Here is a 22,648-nt window from a genome sequence, read left to right as displayed (position 1 = left end):
GGTTTTCCAACTCAGAGTTGAACATCTACGCACAAAGCAGCCAGTGCTGAAACAATCATTTCAGCGCTATGGAGGAATGTTGAAATTATACCTCTGGAAGTCTTCAAGGCAGTAAATCTCCTTCTCCTGGTTCACTCCAAAACGTTCACTTCCAATGAGACGGTTACAGACAACACATCTGAAACACTCAGAATGAAAAGCCTTGTCCATGGCTTTTGTAAACTGATCCATTATTGGTTTTCTGCATTTCTCACATTTCTCCAAAGTGTCCTGCAATTGTAGCAGAAAAGACACAGTTATGCACCATGTTGCATACGTTGAATCAGATTAGGTAACTTTGTTGACTCTTTTAATGAACAGTTTGTTCCTTACTGTAGAAAGAATGACTCTGTTTGAGATGGTGCAAAAGGAAGGACCTTATTAGGGTGAATGCCCTTCTCATCTGCCTAATGCGTATCCCAGTTTGACCTTTTCATGTTCAGTGTGCACCACATGGCACAATCCAGACACTTTCACCTTGTTGAGGCTATTGAATGGGAATATTTTTGATGTGGAGGTTGGACTGGGGTGGACAAAGTCAGAAGTCGCACAACACCAGGTTATAGGCCAACAAGTTTATTTGAAATCACAAGCTTTTGTAGTGCTGTTCCTTCATCAGGTGAGGTCTGTGCCCTACATTATAAGGAAAGGAAGGGTTGACTGCCAGCTCCAGTCCATCCTCAGGAGGGCATCCAATATGGAAAAATGGCAAAGCAATAAGTATTCAAGGTGAGATTAGCAATCTTTTTACAAGGTCATTGTAATTTCTCATTCAGATCCTGGTGTGAGCTGTAGTGTCTATTCAGTAAGCATAGAGTCGATGTGCACAATGATGTAACCAACGTAAATAAAATTTCAACACTATCTTAGATTAATAATCATATTATAAGAAAAAAAAATCAATGCCTTCTAGACAGGAGAGAAGAAAAGTAAGACCTTTATAGAAAGAACATAAGCTGTTCAATATGAAAGAAATAGCTGTAATACCCGGTAGCAGGAGTCACAGTGAGGGTTGTCATCCAGATTGAAATAGGTTTTTCCCACCAGTTTGCACTGACATTTTCTACATTTCAAGCAATCCTCATGGAATATTTTGCCCATGGCTTCAACAGCAGGTGTCATTGTCGGAATAAGCTGGTTGCAAAATGCACAGATATCTAGGAAAGGGAGAAGACCATGACATTAACTCAGAGATTAGCACGTCCCAGGAGAATCAGGATTAGGAGGTTGAGGGGCAACTTTATAGAAGTTCATTACTTTATAAAAGGTATAGATAGAATTAATGGTAGTTGTCTTTTCCCTAGGATGGTGGGATTTCAAGACCAGGGGTACAATTTTAAGGTGTGAGGAAGAGAGATTTAAAAAAGACGAAGGTCAAATTATTTACACAGAGGGTGGTTCACGTGTGGAATAAACTTCCTGAGGAAGTGGTGGATGTGGGTACAATTATAATGTTTAATAGATATTTGGATAAGTACATGAATAGGTAAAATTTGGAGGAATATGGGCCAGGAGCAGGCAGGTGGGATCAGGTTAGGGATCATGGTCAGCATGAACTGGTTGGACCAAAGGATCTGTTTCTTTGCTGTATGACTCTACGACTATGACTATGACTATGACTCTATTGCATCTCAGCCTGACTAGAACTGAGATAATAATATTTCAGTGCCATTTAAGGAATCCCGGCCCAATTAATCCCAATCAGGCTAAGATTCAAAAGGATAGCACATTCTGGACAGGTCAAGTTTCATAAAAACTTGCAGAACCCTGCAGTCTCACAGAAACTAGCAAGCCCCAACCTCACCAAGACTTATACACACTCATACGCAGGACACCATTTAAGTAGCCATGTGAGATAAAGTACTCAGTGTATGAGAAACCGCAGCTGAAAATCCAAATTTCATACATTCTGTGGTTTTCCCTTGCCTTCAGAAATCTAGTTCCCATGCTCTGACATTTCTCCCTCTATCTTCCTATCTCCATTAATCTTTTAGAGTCTTCTTATTAAACCTATTGCTTTAGCCAAGCATTTGGTAATCCCTTCCAATGGTCCATTTTTCCCTTACATCTCTATAAAGCTTTCTAACATGTTTTTCAATGTTTAAGTTTCTCTTTTAGGGGGTACTTTGGCCTCATTATTAATGCTAGTAATAATAGCATTTTCTAGCAACATTCTGTGCCACCAAAGAGCACTGATTTTTCACCACAAATTGTGAGCACTGTTTTGAAGCCAACAATTCAAAATGGGGTTTGTTTGGTTTTAGCTGAGAAGCCAAAACCATACATATAATATTGCTGTATTTTCTGTACTAGCTTTAGTAAAGAAACCAAATCAGTGCAAGAATCATTTGTACTACCCTTCAGAATCTCAACCCTTTATTACAGGGCATACGTTTTACTGAACATTTTTTGTGATCATGAAAGGAATTTTTATATTTAGGGACGTTAAATATTTTCCATTTCATACACTCAATTACCATTATCAGACATGCTCAGATTTGATAAAGCAGGAGTTTAATAAAACATAACACTCCCTCTCTACTTTTCCAATAAAAATGTGCTTTTATCGTTACTCCAAAAGCATAACTCTTGTACCACAGTGACAGTCTTCCGTTTATCCAACATAATGAGTATTACAATATAGGTGGTAGGATGTTGCAGGTGTACATTCTCTGGAACTTGTTTCAAGCGTGGCCCAGCTTCACGTAAAATAAACTTGTTGAAGATTTTCAACAATCTCAGGTGAACAGTCAATCCAATATTGTCAAACAGCTATTGCACATTAACCACACAGCAGGACCACCTATTTTAGCATCCATGCATTAAGCAAGCACATGCATACACTCACACAATATTTGCTCGACACTAACCTCCAATCAGCAGCCAAAGAAGCAAAACACAACAATTATAACGGCTTTCTTTTTCTTATCAATTCACCAACAAATGCATAAAAAGATTTAAGTTCGTATGTATACACCCATGAATACAGATTTTTGAGGTCATATACCCAATTACCACGCCTATTATTCATGTTAAATTTACTAAACAGAAACTCAATAAGTTACATCATGAGTTTGAGTCTGCCACATTGGTCCAGCTTACTGCATCATCCAGTCCCCCTATTTAAAGTAGAATTTTCAAATTAATTGCAGTGGTGTTTAAAGACTCCTTGTGGCCCTCGCTTCATGACAATCTTTACACAGTCCAGCTGACCAAATTAGTTATTGATTTTGCAGTGTTTGGTGAAAATCATTCTGATTATTTAAACAAGATGGTAATAAATATCAGCAGATGTAAGATGTAAATTTGATATGAGGCTTCTTTGGAATTCCAAAGAAAGTCATATCAAACTTGAAACATTAACTTTCTTTAGCTCTTCATGGGTGCTGATAGACCTGCTGAGCTTCTGTAGCACTTGCTGTTTTGATTTCTGATCTCCAGCATGCACAGTACCTTACTTGTATTAAGAGGTGAATTGTTGAACTGACTGCACACTGGACTCACTACGCAGTACTCCCAGCAATACCTTTGAAGCAGAGAGTCGGTGAAGGCATTTATAATTTGATGTTGAGTCGGCCACCTACCTTGCTCTGAATCTGGTAATCCATTCAACTTGTCGTTCACTGTTTGAGTCAGGAAATCTTTCTGTTCGAATCTTGCAGGTTTAGACGGCATGGAAAATTCCTGGTACAAAGAAGGAATACATCAAAAGAAAGCAAATAACTTATTTGCATATAACTTATATGCTTAACATATGACGAACGTTTGAGGACTCTGGGACTAAACTCATTGGAATTTAGAAGGATGAAGGGGGATCTAATTGAAACTTTCAGAATACTGGATGGCCTGGACAAAATGGATGTTGGGAAGATGCTTCCATTGGTAGGAGAGTGTAGGACCCAAGGGCACAGCCTTATACTAAAGGGAAGACCTTTTAGAACGGAGATAAGGAGAAATTTCTTCAGCCAGAGAGTGGCAAATCTATGGAATTCACTGTCACAGAAGGCTGTGGGAGGCCAGGTCATTGAGTACATTTAAGACTGAGATAGATAGGTTCTTGATTATCAAGGGTTAGGGGGAGAAAGCAGGAGAATGGGGTTGAGGAACTTATCAGTCATGATTGAATGGCAGAGCAGACTCGAATGGCCAAATGGCCTAATTTCAGCTCCTATGTCTTATGGTCTTATTTGAATCTGCTTTGTTTCATTTGTCTGTCATTTCCTGAAATATTGGGAATCAAGTTTATGTGTGGCTGTGATGCCCGAACATTGTATTCCATTCACCCACCTGTCTGGGTTCACACATCAAAAAGTGTTGAAGCCTCTAATGAAATGTATCCTGTTGAGAATCAATACTTTCAAGAGGCTAAAGAAGAAAGAAGCTTGTTGGCATTGCCTACCTGCTGCTTTGGACTTGCTCCAACATTTGATTTCAGCAGCCTGCTTTGTTTGGAATCAGTTAAGGATGGGACTGGTTCTTCACAGGCTTGCAGAGGTGGAGGAGGAGGAGGAAAAGGCATCTCATTGGAGTGAAATGCATCTTTTGTCTTCTCTGGAGCAGGTGGTGGTGGTAGTGGGGGAAAATCTGCAAGGTGAAACCATATAATAGAGATTCAGAAGAGCAAAGTTATATAGTCTCAGGGCAATCCATGTCAAGTTGCTGTGACACATACTCTCTCTTGCTGTTTAAGCAAAGCTGCCATACAAGTCAGGGATAAGACATTTCATGGCAGTGCCACATGTGATTGTTAAAGCAGAAGTGATTAAAAATGTCACAATTTTCTTTTAGGTAATTTCTGAGATATCAAATTTGATAAGGGACCTGATCCACAAATAGTTTTGAATTGTTTGGAAAAAACTAGAATGGTTCTTTTTCAATTTCTTTCCCTCTTCTTTGGAGGATTGTCAGCCTACTGTATAGATGCTGGCTCACCTGATTCTATGCAAAAGCACACATTTTTCATTTGAAATTGAGTATTGGCAAGATGGATGACCATGTAGCTATCATAGCCAAGCCCACTCCTTTATTCACCTAATGTCTTGTATACACGTATTTCACAGCAAAATTCACTGCACAACGATCATGAAGGAGCATAAATCCTGGTTGATGTTTCTTCTATTTAAGTTAGGGGTATTGAAGGTAATGGAGCATCTTCTACTTTCTCCCTCCTGCAGGCATCACTTCACCGTGATTGACTAATTTTGCATTAACGTAGAAATGAACTGGAACTTTCTTTGTCAGTTTAGCTCAGCGGCATAATAAGAAAGGTATTTTTCTTCTCTATAATTGGGACAGCCTTTCCAACTGCATACTGTTGGTGAGACAGAACATACTCAGGGATGCTGATGGTGGTGTCTGTGAGGAATGATTTTGAGAGAATGACAGTGTGTGGAATTTTCCCATTTTCAGTTAAAGCCCTTTATTGAGTGAGATTCATGGTGACCAGTCCGCCATGGCTTGGAATGACTTTTCTCATGAAATCTTCCACCCTTCACCCTGTTAGTTATCAACTAGGCTTTTGGATACGTTGCTCAGGGAACTGCGTGGCTGGAGAGGTGATGGAGATGTTCATTACCGCCAGGACCTTCTAGCATTAATAGTGCTGGCACCATATTTATAGCCCAGCTGCACACCAAGCCAGAAACTGACCCACACTCTGCAGCAATTGACTGTTAGCATAGTGCTGAAGAAAGGCAAGCTCACTCCTCACTGCGCAGACAGGAACCTGAAGGTCCTGATGGGGTGGATGATGGAGAGGAGGGCTGTTCTTTCTCCTGTGATACTGCCACAGAAAGCCCTGCTACCAGACCAAGTCAGCCTGGATCCAAATTGCAGCTCAGTCTGCACCATGTCCTTGGTGAAGCAGGAGGCCCAGCAGTGCAAGAAATATATCAATAATCTTCTATGCTCCTCACAGGTTAACACCACCATCTTCTGTCTGCAACCTAAACTTCACAGGGCCTTGACTCATCCTATCACTACCACTGCACATAAAAAAATTTGGCTAAATTCACAGACTGATGTGTCCACTAAAGGCATCCTGACTGACCGAGGTATAACCCTCAGACTGTTTGTGCTATAATCAGTCCTACAGGTCAGGTACAAGGCCCAGATTGCAAGGACAGGGATCCCTGGACTCTTGTAGAACCAAATGCCTGACTGACTACAACCAACCTCTGGGCAGGACCAGGATCAGCCCCTTGACTGATTGTGGAAGTACCAACTGACTGACCATAGTTTCCCTTCACCCCACCCTTTTGACTTTCACACTTTTGTTTGAAGCAGGGTGTTTAGTGTTAACTGCTGGCACGTGCTGCAGGGGTAATGTTGGCATAGCACAGTGCTATACAGCAATATGTCTACACCATGATTATTCAGTGCTCCTCATCATCCCAAGTACCTGTCACTCTGTCTGCACTAAAAGTCATTGCAAGCCACAGAGGCTGGCAGCCTGTAACTGAGCACTGAAGACCCTGTATACTAAGAAAGCAATGTGACCCATGCAGATGCAGGCAGCCTGTAAGTCAGCGCTGAAATCAGTGAATGTGCACAAAAGAAAGTGGTGTGAAGTAGACAGGGGTTGGTACCCTCTTTGTAACTACAAAGATAGTGAGCATTAAGGAGGTGGCTAAGAGCCTTAAAACAAATCCCATGCAGATGCAAGAGATGCATGGGTGCCCCTGCACACAAAGCAACCTGGCAGAAGCATGCAAGTCACATTCCCTGAACTCCACAGTAAAAAGTGTTGAAGGGCTGAAATGGTTTGGGAGTTGCTCTGAGAGCTGGCGTGATGTGGTGAGGCTGGTGTTTTGCCACTGCCAACATTTGTCGATGAATAGTTGAGAAGGATGGAAGCCACGGAGCATACAAGGTCATTATGATGAAGTAGCAGTTGGATGATGGCCAGGACAAGCACTTGGTGAGTTGTAGCTGCCAGGTACCTCCTCTGATTTACATGTTGGGAATTAGCATCTAGTTTCTTGGGAGAGGAGGAAAAAAAAATGGAAAAGTATGTAAATGAGGCAAGTTTAATGAGATACAAAGGTGTGGAAATAATATAGTTGATGCTCAATGGCAAGATTCTGAAGGTGACTTTTAAAACTCAAGGGGGGAAAAAAAAAAAAAGATTCTGATTCTTTCATTCTCTCTGTACTTTTTCACCTTCCTTGCCATTGCTCATATCATACCAGGCAGGAATGAAATTCCACGCTATGTGTCCAAGTGCAGCAAGAGCTGGACAACATTCAGGCTTGGGCTAATAAGTAGAAAATAACATTTGTGTCACACAAGTGCCTCATGATAATCATCTCCAATAAGGGAAAATCTAACTATTGCCTCTTGAAAATCATATTTTATAAAATGTATACATGGGATGTAGGTGCCATTAGCTGAGCCAGCATTTATTGCCCATCCTTAATTGCCCTTGAGTAAGTGGTGGTGATCTTCCTTCTTGAGCTGCTTCTGTTCACTTGGTGCAGAGAGGGAGTTTCAGGATTTGGCCGTGACACTGAAGGAACTGCAATATATTTCCAAGTCAGGATGTTGAGTGACTTGGAGGGGATCTTGCATGGGTGTTCCCAAAAATCTGCTGCCCTTGTCCTTTGACGTGGCTGTGCTCACGTGTTTACAAGGTGCTACCAACAAGCCTGGTGAATTACTGCACAGCATATTGTAGATAGTACACACTGCTGCTACTGAGCATCAGTGGTGGAGGGACTGAATGTTTATGGATATGATGCTAATCAAGCAGGCTGCTTTGTCCTGGATGGTATCAAGATTCTTGAGTGTTGTTGGTGAAGCATTCATCCAGGCAAGTGGAGAGTATTCCATCACATTCCTGACTTGCGCCTTGTAGATGGTGAATTGGCTTTGGGGAGTCAGGAGGTGAGTTATTCACTGCAAGGTTCTTAGCCTTTGACCAATGTATAACCAGTACATTTATAATGATAAGTCTGTTTCGGGTTCTGGTCAATGGTAATCCCAGGATGCATTACCATCGCTGAATCCGCCACTATCAATATCCTGGAGGATACCATTGCCTGCAGATTGAACTGGACCAGATGTATGAATATTGTGACTACAGGAGCAGGTCAGAGGCTGGGAATTATGTGGCAAGTAATTCACCTCCTGACTCCTCTAAGCCTAAAAAGGTACAAATCAGGAGTGTGATGGAATACTCTGCATATCTGGATATGTAGCTCCAACAAGCTTGACACCATCCAGGACAAAGCAACATGCTTGTTTGGCACCTAATCTAACACCTTCAACACTCACACCATCAGCCATGATGCACAATGGCAGCAGTGCCATTCACAAGGTGCACTGCATCAACTCACCTAGGTGTCTTAGGCAGCTCCTTCCAAACCACAGCCTCTCCTGCCTGGAAGGACAAGGGAAGCAGATGCATTGGAACATCACTATCTACAAGTTCTGCTCCAAGCAACACAACATTCTGACATGGAATGAGATAGCTGCGGCGTCAAAATCCTGGAACTCCCTATCTGTCAGCACTGCGAGCATACCTATACCATTTGGGTTGCAATGGTTCAAGAAGGCAGTTTACCACCACCTTCTTAAGGTCAATTGTAGATGGACAATAAATGCTGGCATAGCCAGTGATGTCCACAAGGCATGAAGGAATAAATAACACTCTGGTGTACAGCCTGTTGTTTGCTGTTTTTGTCCTGCATCTCCATTTTTTTAAAACTCAAAAGAATTTCAAACTGGACAGCTGTTATGGCATCATTGCTCCCAGCTTCACACCTACAGCTGCACAATTTATAGCATTTGAATCCGTCACTGGTGAGTAGTAATGGAAACAGATGGACACAGTACCCTTCTCACCTTCATCAGCTGAATTATAAGCTGATGGAATGGTGCCTTTCGTTCCTTTATTTCCATAGCTGTATGGATAGCTCACAGATTTGGGTGCTGTTGGCACTGGTTTTTGCAGGAGATGTTTGTCTGCCCTTGAGGCTTCAAAAGAGTTGTATGTCTTTGGAGTGCTGATCCTTCCAGGAGTAGCAAGCTGAATGTAAACTGAAGAGACCTTTTTCATCGGAGACATCCTTCATTTATAATATCTGAAAGCACAAGCAACACAGTGTGATACTACATTTTTGATCTGGGGCTCATCCACCTCTGTCATTTCCTAGGGATTATAGAGATTTTAAAAATAAAAATGGTCAACTGTAACAGGTTGAGGATAGCAGGTACTATGGGGAGAGAAACTCAGAGAAATGGTTTTCTTTTAAGAATTTTTTCGGAAGAAAATCATGAAAATGTGCATTGTGAAAGGAATGAATGATTGACCCTTCCGAGGAAGGGTCACCGGACCCGAAACGTTAACTCTGTTTTCTCCTCCACAGATGCTGCCAGACCTGCTGAGCTTTTCCAACAACTTTGTTTTTGTTCCTGATTTACAGCATCCGCAGTTCTTTTGGTTTTTGTTTGTGATTGATCACAAGAACTGTTTCCCCCAATTCACCTAATTTGCAATCTCAGCCAGGCAGCATTCAGAAGGCCTGATTCTGGCTGTGTCCTGCCAGCTCTCACTACACCCTTTCTGGTGGTTAATTTCAGTGTTGTCAGTAGAAAACTGGGAGGGAGCTACCAGCCTTTGATCACTGATAAGCTATACTGACAAAAGTGAGATAATATGTTCCCCTGGCAACTGTAGAAAGAGAAAGAATTTGAAGGTCCTGGAGTGAATTTCATGATCTTTAAACAGATTGACAGCATGTAATTGACCTCATGATGTTGCCTTTTCGTTGACAATTTTGCTGCAAATACAAAACAGAAAATTTCCTTGTGACACATTTACTGTGTCCATACATATAACGACCAAATCTAGCCTTCCCTTCACTGTGACATTTACATTGCTACAGAATTATAAATCCAAAAATCAGTAGAATTGTTTTTGGTGGAAGCTGATTAATGAATTAACTTAAGAATTAGGAGCAGGAGGAGGCAATTCAACTTCAAGTCTGTTGTGACATTTGTTATGATCATGGCTGATCTCATCTCGGCCTCAATTCCACTTTCCTGCCCATTCTCCATAACCCTTCAACCCATTACAAATCAAAAATCTGTCTATTTCCTCCTTAAATTTTCTCACTATCCCAGCTCCACTGCACTTTGAGGTAGTGAATTCCACAGATTCACGATTTTTGAGAAGTAATTTCTCTTCATCTGTTTCAGATCTGCTACTCCTTATCCTAAAATTATGAGCTTAAGATAAGGAAACATTCTATGTCTACTTTGTCAAACCCCTTTAGCATCTTACCTACCTTGATTAGATCTCCTTTCATTTTCCTAAACTCCAGAGAACATAGGCCTAAACTGCTCAATTTCCGTTCATAAGACAAACACCACATCTCTGGAATCAATGTAGTGCACCGCCTCTGAAATGTCTCCAGTATAATTACATCCCTCCTCAAGGGGACCAAAATTGCAGGCAGTACTCCAAAGGTCATCTCACTAATGACTTGTACAGTTACAGCAACACTTCCCTACTTTTATATTCTATTTCTTTAGCAACAAATGCCAAAATTCCATTTCCCTTCCTTATTATCAGCAGTACTTGCATACTAATTTTCTACAATTCATGCACGAGGACACCCAAATTCCTCTGCACCGAAGCTCTCTGAAGTTTCTCTCCATTTTAGATGGGAAGTTGTCTTTCTAGCCCTCTGAGCAAAATTGATAACCTCACCTTATCCATGTTAAACTTAATTTGCCAAATTTTGGTCAATTCACTTAACCTATCCATATCCAATTGTAAGTTTGAATCAGAGATAGTAGGAACTGCAGATGCTGGAGAATCCGAGACAACAAGGTGCAGGGCTGGATGAACACAGCAGGCCAAGCAGCATCATAGGAGCAGAGAGGCTGACGTTTCGGGCCTAGACCCTTCATCAGAAAAGGGGGAGTGGAAGGGGGTTTTGAAATAAATGGGGAGAGAGTGGGAGGCGGATAGAAGAGGGATAGAGGAGAGGATAGGTGGAGAGGAAACAAACAGGTCGAAGAGGCGGGGATGGAGCCAGGAAAGGTGAGTGTAGGTAGGGAGTTAGGAAGGGGATAGGTCAGTCCAGGGAGGACGGACAGGTCAAGGGGGCGGGATGAGGTTGGTCGGTAGGAGATGGAGGTGCGGCTTGAGGTGGGAGGAAGAACAGGTTAGGGAGGCAGGGACGAGCTGGACTGGTTTTGGGATGCGGTGGGGGGAGGGGAGATTTTGAAACTTGTGAAACAAACAACTGCACCTCCCAGTCGCGAACCATTTCAACTCCCCCTCCCATTCCTCAGACGACATGTCCATCCTGGGCCTCCTGCAGTGCCACAACGATGCCACCCGAAGGTTGCAGGAACAGCAACTCATATTCCGCTTGGGAACCCTGCAGCCCAATGGTATCAATGTGGATTTCACAAGCTTCAAAATCTCCCCTCCCCCCACCGCATCCCAAACCAGTCCAGCTCGTCCCTGCCTCCCTAACCTGTTCTTCCTCCCACCTCAAGCCGCACCTCCATCTCCTACCGACCAACCTCATCCCGCCCCCTTGACCTGTCCGTCCTCCCTGGACTGACCTATCCCCTTCCTAACTCCCTACCTACACTCACCTTTCCTGGCTCCATCCCCGCCTCTTCGACCTGTTTGTTTCCTCTCCACCTATCCTCTCCTCTCCTCTATCCGCCTCCCACTCTCTCCCCATTTATTTCAAAACCCCCTTCCCCTCCCCCTTTTCTGATGAAGGGTCTAGGCCCGAAACGTCAGCCTCTCTGCTCCTATGATGCTGCTTGGCCTGCTGTGTTCATCCAGCCCTGCAGTGTTCATCCAGCCCTGCACCTTGTTGTCTCCAATTGTAAGTTTCTTTATTTCTGTATTGTAACTTATTTTCCCACTTACTTTAGTCAAATTTGCAGATGAAACTATAGTACTTCCTATTCCTGTCTCAAAGTCATTAATATATAGATTGTAAAATGTTGGGGCCTGAGGACCACATACTGTGGCATACAACTAGTTACATATTGTCAACCAGAAAAAGATCCATTTATCCCAACTCACTGCTTTCTGTTGGTTAACTAATCCTCTATCCAAATGAATAAATTATTCCTCACCCCATGTAGTCTTACCTTGTGTATGTAAGCTTCTGTGCAGCATCTATCAAAAGGCTTCTGGAAGTCCAAATAAACTACCTCTACAAGATCCCCATTATCTATATGATTACATCTTCAACGAACTCCTGCAAATTAGTCAAAACATAATTTCCCCTTCGTAAAACCGTGCTGTCTGTGATGGAATGTATTTTGACCTTCCAAATATCCTGTTATTTATTACTCCCATAATAATGGGATATAGCAAGTTCCCAATGACACATGTTAAACTAACTGGTCTGTAGTTTCCTACTTTCTGCCTCCCTCCATTTTTGAATAAGGATGCTGTACTAACATTTTTTTCAAATCCACTAGAGGCTTTTTCGCATCCAGAGAATTTTGGAATATTATAACCAATGGATCTATTATCTCTGCTGTCACTTACTTCAAGACCCTGGGATGTTCACTTATGATTGCACAATGTTGAGGACCATTCATGACTCCTCAGATACTGAAACAGTCCATGTTCAAATGCAACAATATCTGGATGATATCCAGGCTTGGGCTGACAGTGGCAAATTACATTCATGCCACACAAACACCAAGCTATGATCATCACCAAAAAGAAACAAACAATCTAAACCCCATCCCTTGAATTCAATGGTGTTACCATCACTGAATCCCTCACTGTCAACATTCTCAAGGTTACCATTGACCAGAAACTCAACTGGAACCATCACATAAACACGATGGCAACAAGAGCAGCTCAGAGCTAGAAATACTGTAGTGAGTAACTCACCACCTGACTTCCCAAAGCCTGTTCACCATCTACAAAGCACAAATCAGGAGTGTGATGGAATACTCCCCACTTGTCTGGATGGGTGCAGCTCCAATAACACCAATTGACATCATCCAGGACAAAGCAGCCTGCTTCATAGGTACCACATGCACAAAACATCCACTCCCTCCACCACTAATGCTTAGTAGCAGCATTGTGTACTATCTACAAATGCACTTCAGAAATTCAAAGATTATTGTTGTCCAAAGTTCCTCAGATTGCACATTCCAAACCCACAACCACTTCCATCTAGAAGGACTAGGACAGTATATACCTGGGAACACCACCACCCACAAGTTCCCCTCCAAGCCACTCACCATTCTAACTTGGAAATATATTGCCGTTCCTTCACTGTCGCTGGGTCAAAATCTTGGAATTCCCTCCCTAAATGCATCGTGGGTCAACCGATAGCAGGTGGACTGCAGCAGTTCAAGAAGGCAGCTCACCACCACCTTCTCAAGAGCAACTAGGGCCAGGCAATAAATAATGCCTAACCATTTCTGAAGAAGGGGCTAGGCCCGAAACGTCAGCTTTCCTGCTCCTCTGATGCTGCTTGGCCTGCTGTTTTCATCTAGGTCTACACCTTGTTACCTCTATGCCTAACCACCAATGCCCACGTGTCATGAATGGATAAAAAAATAGTCAGTCAGGCCCTGGGGACTTTTTTGCCTTCAATCCCAAATAGTTTACTCAGTACTTTTTCCCTAATTATGATTGTTCTAAGTTCCTCCCTTTTCAGAACCTCTGCATTACCTGTCACTATTGGGATGGTACTAACGCCCCCACTATGAAAACTGAAACAAAGTATTAATTTAGTGACTCTGCCATTTCTGTGTTCCCCACTATTTACCATCCAGTCTAATCCTTCAAAGGACTAACATTCACTTCAACTACTCTCTTCCCTTTTATATACTTCTAGAAGGCTTTATGCTAGTTTTCTTTCATAATTTACCTTTGCTCTTTTTATTACTTTTTTAGTTATCCTTTGTTGATCTTTAAAAGTTTCCCAATCTCCCAGCCTGCCACTCACTTTGGCAATACGATACACCTTCATTTTTGTCTTGATTTTATCTTTAAGTTCCTTGCTTAGCCTTCAGTTTTCTCCCTCCCCCTCCAGCCCTTACAATATTTCTTTTCTGGAATATATTTTGTTTGGCAGCAATTGAGTATCTCCTTAATGAGCTGAATACAAATAGTTTCCTGGGAAAGAGTGTGTCCTTTTAGATTGGTCTCAACTGTTACTTAGGTATGAACTACATCAAGGAACCTTTGACTCCTAGCAAGACTCAGCAGTAAAGTGAATGAAACTGTAAACTGGATTGTTGTGACACCATAAACTACACCAGATATTTGTGGCATCGGTTCAGATAGTTTAAAAGATATAGAAGTGTTAAATGATCAATAATTAAACACCATACTTGTGGACATGAGAACCCAAACTGAATGAGCCCTACCCGCTGCTTGTTTGATTTCCTCTCTGACATGTGATCAATTTGAAGGTCATAGTTATAATGGCAGACCTTGATACAGAAAAGAAAACCTCACAAATCCAACATTTTGTGCCTTATGGTTCTTACTATTGCCAACAAAAGGGGATCAGAATCAGTAGAAATGGATTAATAAAAGACTGTGGAATTGTGAACTTGGAACTTGCTGAAATTTTTACAGTGTAAGGTAACTACAGACATCAAAGAGCTACTAAATTATTTAGAAGAATGCCCCAACCTGCATAGTACGTAGAGATTAGGTGTGTTCCAGGCCAAAATCCGGGTTTGTGCTGTTACTGGAGTGGTAGTGAAAGATTGTAATTGGACTGGTGCAATAGGTAAGGGAAATAAATCAGCAGGATTCCCACCCTTCATCACAGCCCAGTGACTTCAGCTGCAAGATGCATGTGTGTAGCGATCAGCTGGGGTGAAGGCCCTGTATAGCAACACTCACTATTTGGTCTCATACATGAAGAATACCTGTAACCATATGAAGGCAGCTGACTAGGCTCTAGTGTGCTTTATTTCAACAAACATCACATTTTGCAAAAGGAGGGTACAATATCACAGGAACGAAAGTGAAACATACACATTTTTATATAAGAGCTGCTTACGGCCATTATAATAAATGCCCAAGATTTCCTGAAAGTACCGCTGTACATAACTAAGGTATCCAACTGACTAAAAGTTGATACCTAGAAACCCATCCCATTCAGAATTTCCTGGAACACTTACCAAAGGAGGAGTTTTACCGTCTGAAGGTATAGTCTCATTGGTTTTGTTCCACTAGCATACCTCTTTCAGAGCTTGGAGCTTAAACTGCAGCGAGTCCAAATTGCTTCTGATCGTCTCACTCCCTTACCCAGAGAATTCTGTCCGCCTACCTCTGCTTTACTTTACCATAAAAGGAAAATGAATTCCTGGGGCATTAGTGCAGCAAACAGGAAGTTGCTTCCTAATCTTCCCACTCCTTACAGACTTGTTTCCATCCAGTCACACACTGCTGTCATATATATATATTATAAGGTAATTCTAAGATAAGATTAATCTCTTTGGAAGTTGGTTGGCAAATGACATGACTGACAAGAAACAGCCTGTTCTGCTGTTGGACCTGCAAACTACTCCAACTTTATTAGATTATTATGTAAGAATTGTTCCTTTCCCAATTTAATCTTGTGTAGTTAATTTTATTTAGAGGAGAGGAAAAATTAGAGCTGAACTATTTGAAAAGAAACCTTCCACCCACCCCCAGCACCCCCTTTCCTTTAAATTAGCTAACAGCTGGGGTTACAACTAGCAACTTTGTTAACCCTTTGAGTTCTGGAAGCACTTAATTGTCAGCTTTTTGTTTTAAAACTGAGCATATTTCTTTGATAAGTTTCCAAAGTCAAGACTTATCAGGGGCAAAGCAACAGAAGTGGAATCTAAGTATTTTTGTGAACCTTTCTCATCAAATCAGGGGCATTAGTCTGTGGAAATTAAATATTTTCCATGTTGAACACAAAGTTAAACTCAATGAAGGTGATGGAAATCTTGTCTGTCGGTTGAAGAGCTGGCAGGAGCCTCCTTATCACTTCCCTATGGGAAGGCCTTCCAAATTAATTGCCAATCAGGGACTTAACTGGACACTAGTGGGCCTTCCTTGGGATCAAGAATCGCTCCCATTCTAACAGAGAGCTCCTGGCCAATTAGAGGCCAACAGTGGTGCATTGATCAGCAGCACCACTGGGGGAGCAGTTGAAGCCACCAGTACTACACCTGTCAGGGGATCAGGATCACTGAGGGCCAGTGCAGAGTTGAGCCAAAGGATCACATGGGAGGCAGACAGTAGCTCTCAGCAGGCTCTCCATTTCTGAATGCTGGATCCCTCAATTAGGTACCGTATCTTTGAATGAGCCCCACCCCCTGCTTGTTTGATTTGTTCCTGGATGAAGGGCTAGTCTTATAAAGAGAGGTTGAACAGATTGGATTGTATCCTTTATAGATTAGAAGAATGGTAGGTAATCTTATTGAAATGTACAAAAGCCTCAGAGGCACTTATCAAGAATGTTTTTTTTCCTTGTGAGAGGGAGACAAGAACTAAGGGATACACTTGAAAAATAAGGGTCTTTCTTTTAAGATGGAGATGGGACATTCTTTTTCTCTACAGGATCAAGAGTCTTGTTAATATAGTAAGGAATGCAGCAGGTAATTGGGGTTAAATTGATAATTCATTGACAGGGTAGATATAAAAGAGGAATAGAACTGTCCAGGCTATTGTTAAACAGGTCCAAACATTGGGCTGTGGAGGGGGTAATCTCTGCTGACTGTCTGCCCGCCCCCCCCCGTCTTCTGCAGTTATGTTTGCGCCTGGCTGTCATTGGAGAGGTAGTTTCCATCAATGCTCTCAATGCCTTCAGAGAGAGGTGGGTACTGTAGGGGATACAGTGCTTTATTTTCCCCTCCAACTCTGTTTTGAATTAGAATGTTTCTGCTCTCCCAAAGGGCACCCCCCCCTTTCACTTTTGATGGTTTGCATTGCCCTTAATAGGCTTTGCTTGTGAATACCTAAAAAGAGGAACAGGTGGAGACTAGCAATGTAGTAGGAGCTATGAGACTGTGTAGTTAATAAACTCTTTTCACAAAGAAAAGTGTCTTAGTCTATTTTTCACTGATGAGATTTGATAGTTCTAGGGAATTTACTTCCCCACAGAGTGATGGAGGTTGGGTCTTTTGAATATTTTTAAGATTGAGTTCCTTATTAGTTCAGAATCTCTCGAAGGGTGTCTGTGTAGGAAGGAAAGTGGAGCAGAAGGTGCATTTACATCAGTCATGATCTTAGCAAATGACAGAGCAAATCTGAAGGTCTGAGTGGCTTACACCTGTTCCTAATTCATATGTTTGTCACCTTCCTGCTTAACTAATTTTTCTTTTTATTCAAACATGGGATGAGGGCATCACTGGCTAGGCCAGAATTCATTACCCATCCCTAATTGCCCAGAGGGCAGTTAAGAATCAGCCACATTGCTGTGGGTCTGGAGTCACCCTTAGGCTCGGCCAAACCAGATAAGGATGACCGCTTCCTTTCCCCAAAAAAAAAAGAGTGAACAAAATGGGTTTTTTTCTGACCATCGACAATGGTTTCACGGTCATCATTAGACTTGTAATTCTAGATTTTTTTTTAATATATATCGAATTCGAGTTCCACCAGCTTGTTTTACATCTCTCCTGATTTCCTAAGTGGAAGTAAGGTGAGCAGAAATGTAAAATGGGCTAGCAAAATTCATTATTACCTTGTTCACACCCTCACAAAGTCAAAATGACCCCTGAATAACTTTATTTTGCTACATTTAAGATAATCAGCAAGGAATAAGAAAGGTGTTGGAATGGCCTTCTCCAATTTTCTGACTAGGCTGTCTGAGCCATCTGTCCAAGTTCTTACCAGCGTTCTCACCACATTCCCCCACCAACACACAGCAGCCACCCACCTCTGGTAAATGAACAGAAACAGGAGATAGTGATATGGAAATTTCCCCAAGTCCTATTCATGTATTCCAGTAGCAAAGGTACCGAGACAAGTCCGTTGAACATGTGCTCCTGGGCCAGAGCAGCTGCAGCTTGTGTCCCAGGAGATCCTGAGCTGTTTCCTGAAGGCTGGTGGGTGGCAGTGCCGCTCCTGTTGGTAGACCAGATGCCAGGCTGATGCTGGTGTCCAGAGTGGTGTGTGCTACAACCTTACAAAAGGCTGGCTGGTTCAAATTGTAAAGAGCTGCCACTGGCTGCAGGTTCTCAAATTTGGTTTGTTTTGCACCTGTTGACTTGATAGTTTGAACATCCCTGATGAAGTTTTCGTGTTTTTTTTTTTACTAAAAGTGTTTTGGAATCTCATCTGTTTGTCTTGTCTGGAATTCAGTGAGATCTGTAGCTGGTGGGCAGAGGGTGCAAAAATAGTGTCACTACTGCCTGCAATCTGACTTGGATTGTACACGCTGGTCTTCAGTGCCTCCATGTGAATATTATGTTAATCGAATGAGTTGGAGAAAAATGGCAGCAATGTGAGCCCACTGGCTTGGCCTCCTATGAATCACAGAAGTTTTACAGTGCTGACGGAGGCCATTTGGCCTGTTGTGCCTGCAACACTCATTAAAAGAGTCATTACCTAGTGCCAATTTCCTACATTTTACCCCACACCTTTGCAGATTACTTTTATCCACATAATCATCCTATGCCCTCTTGAATGCCTCAATTGATCCTGTCTACACCACAATTCTGGGCAGTGCATTTCCATGTCCTAACTACTTGCTGTGGGGGGAAAAAGGTTTATTTTCCACTTCAGCCTTAATTCTTTTGCAGATCTCTTTAAATCCAAGTCTCTTGTTCTTCTTCCTTTTACAAGTGGGAACAGTTTCCCTGGATCAACTCTACCCAGCCTGCTCAGGATTTTGAAGATCAGTATAGAGTCTGCAAGTTTTCAGGGTTAGGGCTCATCTAAATGAATGTGACCCATTATGTGTAATCTACAATGAGTAACGCTTTCCCTGTCTTCATGTTTCTGTCTTCCAAATCAGGTCAAAATGCTACATTGCTGAAAGCCTGACCAATCTTTTCAGCCTTTGCCAGGCCTGACTGACTTTTATTTCTTTCTTTATCTCCCCTTCTTCAAAGGCTGTGCTTGCTTCTGCTTCTGCTCAGGGCTGGATCAGGTTTTTGGGTGCGATTTACATTCTCCTCAGCTCATTATTTATGCATGGATGGGTAAAGCTCCTATTTTTAGGGGCAGGAGGGCAGGAAGATTCCAGTCTCCCTCCCCCTCCCTAGTGTGTCGTCTCGTCTCCAAATTCCGGATACCATGTTTAAAAGGCACCTGGATAGCGTTTTGTTCTCTGCAACCGATGAGCATGACTCAATTTCTCATCACCCCAACGATTCTGAGAGATGTCAGAATCCAAGCAAAAAATGGCAGCACGCATTAGCAATACCTTTCAATAGGTTCTCTTGAAAGCGGTTCAGCAGAGAAAGGTTAGGGTTAGGAATGGCAACTCGAGGCTATCCTAACTCTCATAGACATTCTGGACAAAGGTGGCTGTGGAAGTCAGTGCCCATAAGTGGCTCAAGAACGTGGCTCCAATGCTGCATAAGCATGAATGATGTACTGTGATGTCCCAAGGTTTGTGCCACTATCTACTCAATGCTTCAAGCCACTGAGAGTGTGAGTTAGCATTGTAAGATCGCTGTTGTACGGGAATGTCACACTCCAGATCGGGCATCCGGTGGAGATGTAGCACCCAATGAACGTCTGTCACTTATTGTCACTACCGATGTAGCATTACTTGCACCGTTGTGTTATTGCCTTGCACATCTGCTAAGGTTCACAATTAAAACATAAAAGAAGTGACAATACTCAGCAGCTCACTGACATTTATTATATGTGTATGTTCTCTTAGTTATAAATAGACATAAGGCTCCTAACCCCCTTCTTGGAGCAGACTTAAGCTCATAGAAGGCCAAATGAAATTTGTTTATGCTGATGGGGACATTGGAGGCTTTCTCACTAAATTACTATTAATATCCAATCTGCTAGTCCCAGCTGCATATAGGAACGGGAGGCCATTCAGCCCATTGAATCTGTACCACCATTTGGGGTTGATCATCTCAATGTCATTTTTCCATCAAGAACCAACATCTTAATACAACCTTGTGTAAGGGTTGCAGCTTGCAACACTGACAAATGTTTATGTTTAGCTATGCAGCCTCTATATCCTACCCCTAAGTGATCCAAAATGGTAACTCTGCTTTGTCTCCACAGATGCTGTCAGACCTGCTGTGTTTTTCTGGCAATTTCTGCTTTTGTTTCTGATTTCCAGCATCCACATTTCTTTGGTTGTTTTGCCTGGAATTGATTGTGTTCACTGTCATTAGTATTGTGCAGACCCTTTCATTGTCTGCCCTTCAATGCGCTCTGTAACTGTGGGCGATGCTTTCTGTTGTAATGATGTGATATATCCTTATCATGGCTTAGCTAAAACTCTATGCCCTCTAAAATTAACCTTATCTCCTAGCGCCTTTGGGTACTATCTCTACAATTCCAACCAAGGACTTGTTAATTCTGTTTTTCTATTGGTAACATTATCTTCAAAAGGAAAAAATGAAAATCTAAAATCTATCCCAGGAAAGTGGAGGTCTTGTTTATGCTTGTAATATCTTCATTGCATAGGCACAGCAGCTGGGCTCTGCAGTTAATAAAAGCTACTTTAGAAATATAATTTAAAGTGAACCATGACAGGCGTGCACAGACAGAGCAACAGCAAAGTGTATACACAAGATAAACAGAAAAAAGAATGTCCTATGGCCCATTTTAAATTATCCTAAAGTCTCACATTTAACATCTAATTGTTGCTTACATTATTATGTGACTGTTCTATTTATTTCAGTTGTCAATAGCAACAGTCATTCCTGAATCAGAAGTACATAGATCTGAGTTCAGTTCTTGGGATATGAGTAACTTCACTACAGTACTGTGGGAATGTTGTATTGTTGTAGGTGCTGTCTTTTTTAGATGAGAAATTAACTCAAAATGCTATTTGCCTGTTTAAATGGATTTAAAAGACCAACAGGGGAGTTATCTTAGATAACAAGGTGTAGGGCTGGTTGAACACAGCAGGCCAAGCAGCATCAGAGAAGCAGGAAAGCTGACATTTCGGGCTTAGACACTTCTTCAGAAAAACGAGTTATCTTGCCTGATAATTATTCATTGATTAATTAGTAAATTATCTCATCGTTCTTTTGTGGGGCTATATGGATACCTTAAACATGAAACCTGATAGTGATCAGATAATTTCATTCTTTCCAGTTGCATTCCATTTGTGACAGAACTAAAACCATTCATTTAATAAAGTATGAAATTATTTCAACATTTTCTTGCTGAAGACGCTGACTCAAGCTGATCCCCAGCAGCAGGATCCCTCCCGAGTCCTTTACTGAGGTGACTGTTCCCTACATTTGAGCCTACACTTGGAGAATCGCCAAATATCTAGCTGTAGAGGTCAGTACAGCCAAGTCCAGTCCTCTCTGCACACTCCCACATGTGCCAGCAGGGGTTACAGAGGTGAACAGTGCGATGTGAGGCTTTTTGGAGGGGGCTGCTGGTGCTGGTGGAGTGAGTGGCAGTGGCATGTGGAAGTTTTCCTTTTGAAGTAAAGGAAGATCCCAGGCTGCTTCCTTGTTGGTGTTCTGGAATTTTACATTTGCTCTGTTTGTCAGTATGCACTTTTCAAAATTATCCAGTGGATTCACAGTAACAGTAAGACACGTAAGAAATACAATCAGTTTAGCGGCTTGATTGTTTTCAATTTCTTATCACTGAAAACTCTGCTCACAGTATTTTTGAATGTTAGCAGTGATATGTAGCCAGATTAATTCCCTGGCCTGGTCACACTTATGCTGCAGCAGTTATTTTTAGATGCTATAAGCCGTCTTCTGATACATGAGACGCAAGTGCCATCAAAACAGCAGAGTAGTTCAGCCACCAAACAGATTTCACAGACTGTCGGTACTTCGAATGAAATCAGAACAAAGCTATGATCATGTGGTGAAGGAGGCCTATGTAATGTCACAGGATTACATCAGGTATGTGACTAGAAGGACATCAAAACCAGCTCCTAGCATGGCTTCAGCAGCCCTGAGACATGCGGGCGATGACCTCCTGGAAAAATATCCCATCTTCTTCAAGCGATGGCCCCGGATTTTCAGGGAGGTTTGTTCTGATGATGCCTGTGATTACTTATTCAAGATGCTGGATGAGCATTTCCAACCAGAGAAACCCTGGCAAAAGAAGGAGCTGACCTGGAGTGGGATACTTTCCATTTATGTCCTGGCAGGGCAGCTGGCCAAACACTGCCAGGCGAATGGCATGGAGTCCGTGCTGGAGGAGCTGGAATTCAGAGTGGGTCAGTACGTGGAGAGAAAAGTGTGTCCACATATTAGAGAAAAGGGAGGATGGGTAAGTATCACTGAAATAAATAGCTCTCACTCAGTGGCTCTGATGTAATCAAATAATTTAAATGCCCTAATCAGCATGTAGCTTACCATCTAGCAACAATGAAGTTCTGAGGAAGCTGTACCAGTGCGTTTGCAGAGGTAGTAGGAACTGCAAATGCTGGACAATCTGAGATAACAAGGTGTAGAGCTGGATGAACACAGCAGGCCAAGCAGCATC

The 22,648-nt window shown here is 42.1% G+C and overlaps 2 protein-coding genes across 5 annotated transcripts in view; one reads left to right on the top strand and one right to left on the bottom strand.

Annotated features, from left to right (window-relative positions):
• The window catches only part of LOC109922032 (filamin-binding LIM protein 1-like), a 31,399-nt gene extending 15,785 nt beyond the window's left edge, over positions 1-15,614 (bottom strand). Inside the window, exons 1-6 of one of the 2 annotated variants that reach the window (XM_048615076.1) lie at positions 15,190-15,614; positions 8,875-9,122; positions 4,439-4,623; positions 3,624-3,723; positions 1,027-1,196; positions 92-270 (exon numbers count right to left, since the gene is read on the bottom strand). In XM_048615076.1, coding sequence (XP_048471033.1) covers positions 92-270; positions 1,027-1,196; positions 3,624-3,723; positions 4,439-4,623; positions 8,875-9,106 — 866 coding nt within the window. In that variant the 5' untranslated portion in view covers positions 9,107-9,122; positions 15,190-15,614. The remainder of the gene's footprint in view (positions 1-91; positions 271-1,026; positions 1,197-3,623; positions 3,724-4,438; positions 4,624-8,874; positions 9,123-15,189) is intronic. The other variant, XM_048615077.1, reaches the window with a different exon arrangement.
• Positions 1-22,648, top strand: part of bcl2l16 (BCL2 like 16) — a 114,800-nt gene that overhangs the window by 25,711 nt on the left and 66,441 nt on the right. The window contains exon 1 of one of the 3 annotated variants that reach the window (XM_020525487.2): positions 21,868-22,432. The exons of the other annotated variants lie outside the window; for them this stretch is intronic. Within the exon in view, the coding sequence (XP_020381076.2) occupies positions 21,917-22,432 (516 nt within the window). The 5' untranslated portion in view covers positions 21,868-21,916. Of the gene's footprint in view, positions 1-21,867; positions 22,433-22,648 lie in introns of those variants that run through there. 3 annotated transcript variants of the gene reach the window in all.

This window comes from Rhincodon typus, chromosome 31 (genome assembly GCF_021869965.1).
Source record: "Rhincodon typus isolate 14 chromosome 31, sRhiTyp1.1, whole genome shotgun sequence".
Classification (NCBI taxonomy): domain Eukaryota; kingdom Metazoa; phylum Chordata; class Chondrichthyes; order Orectolobiformes; family Rhincodontidae; genus Rhincodon; species Rhincodon typus.
Note: the sequence above shows the minus strand (reverse complement) of the source record. Positions and strands in the feature narration are given on the sequence as shown.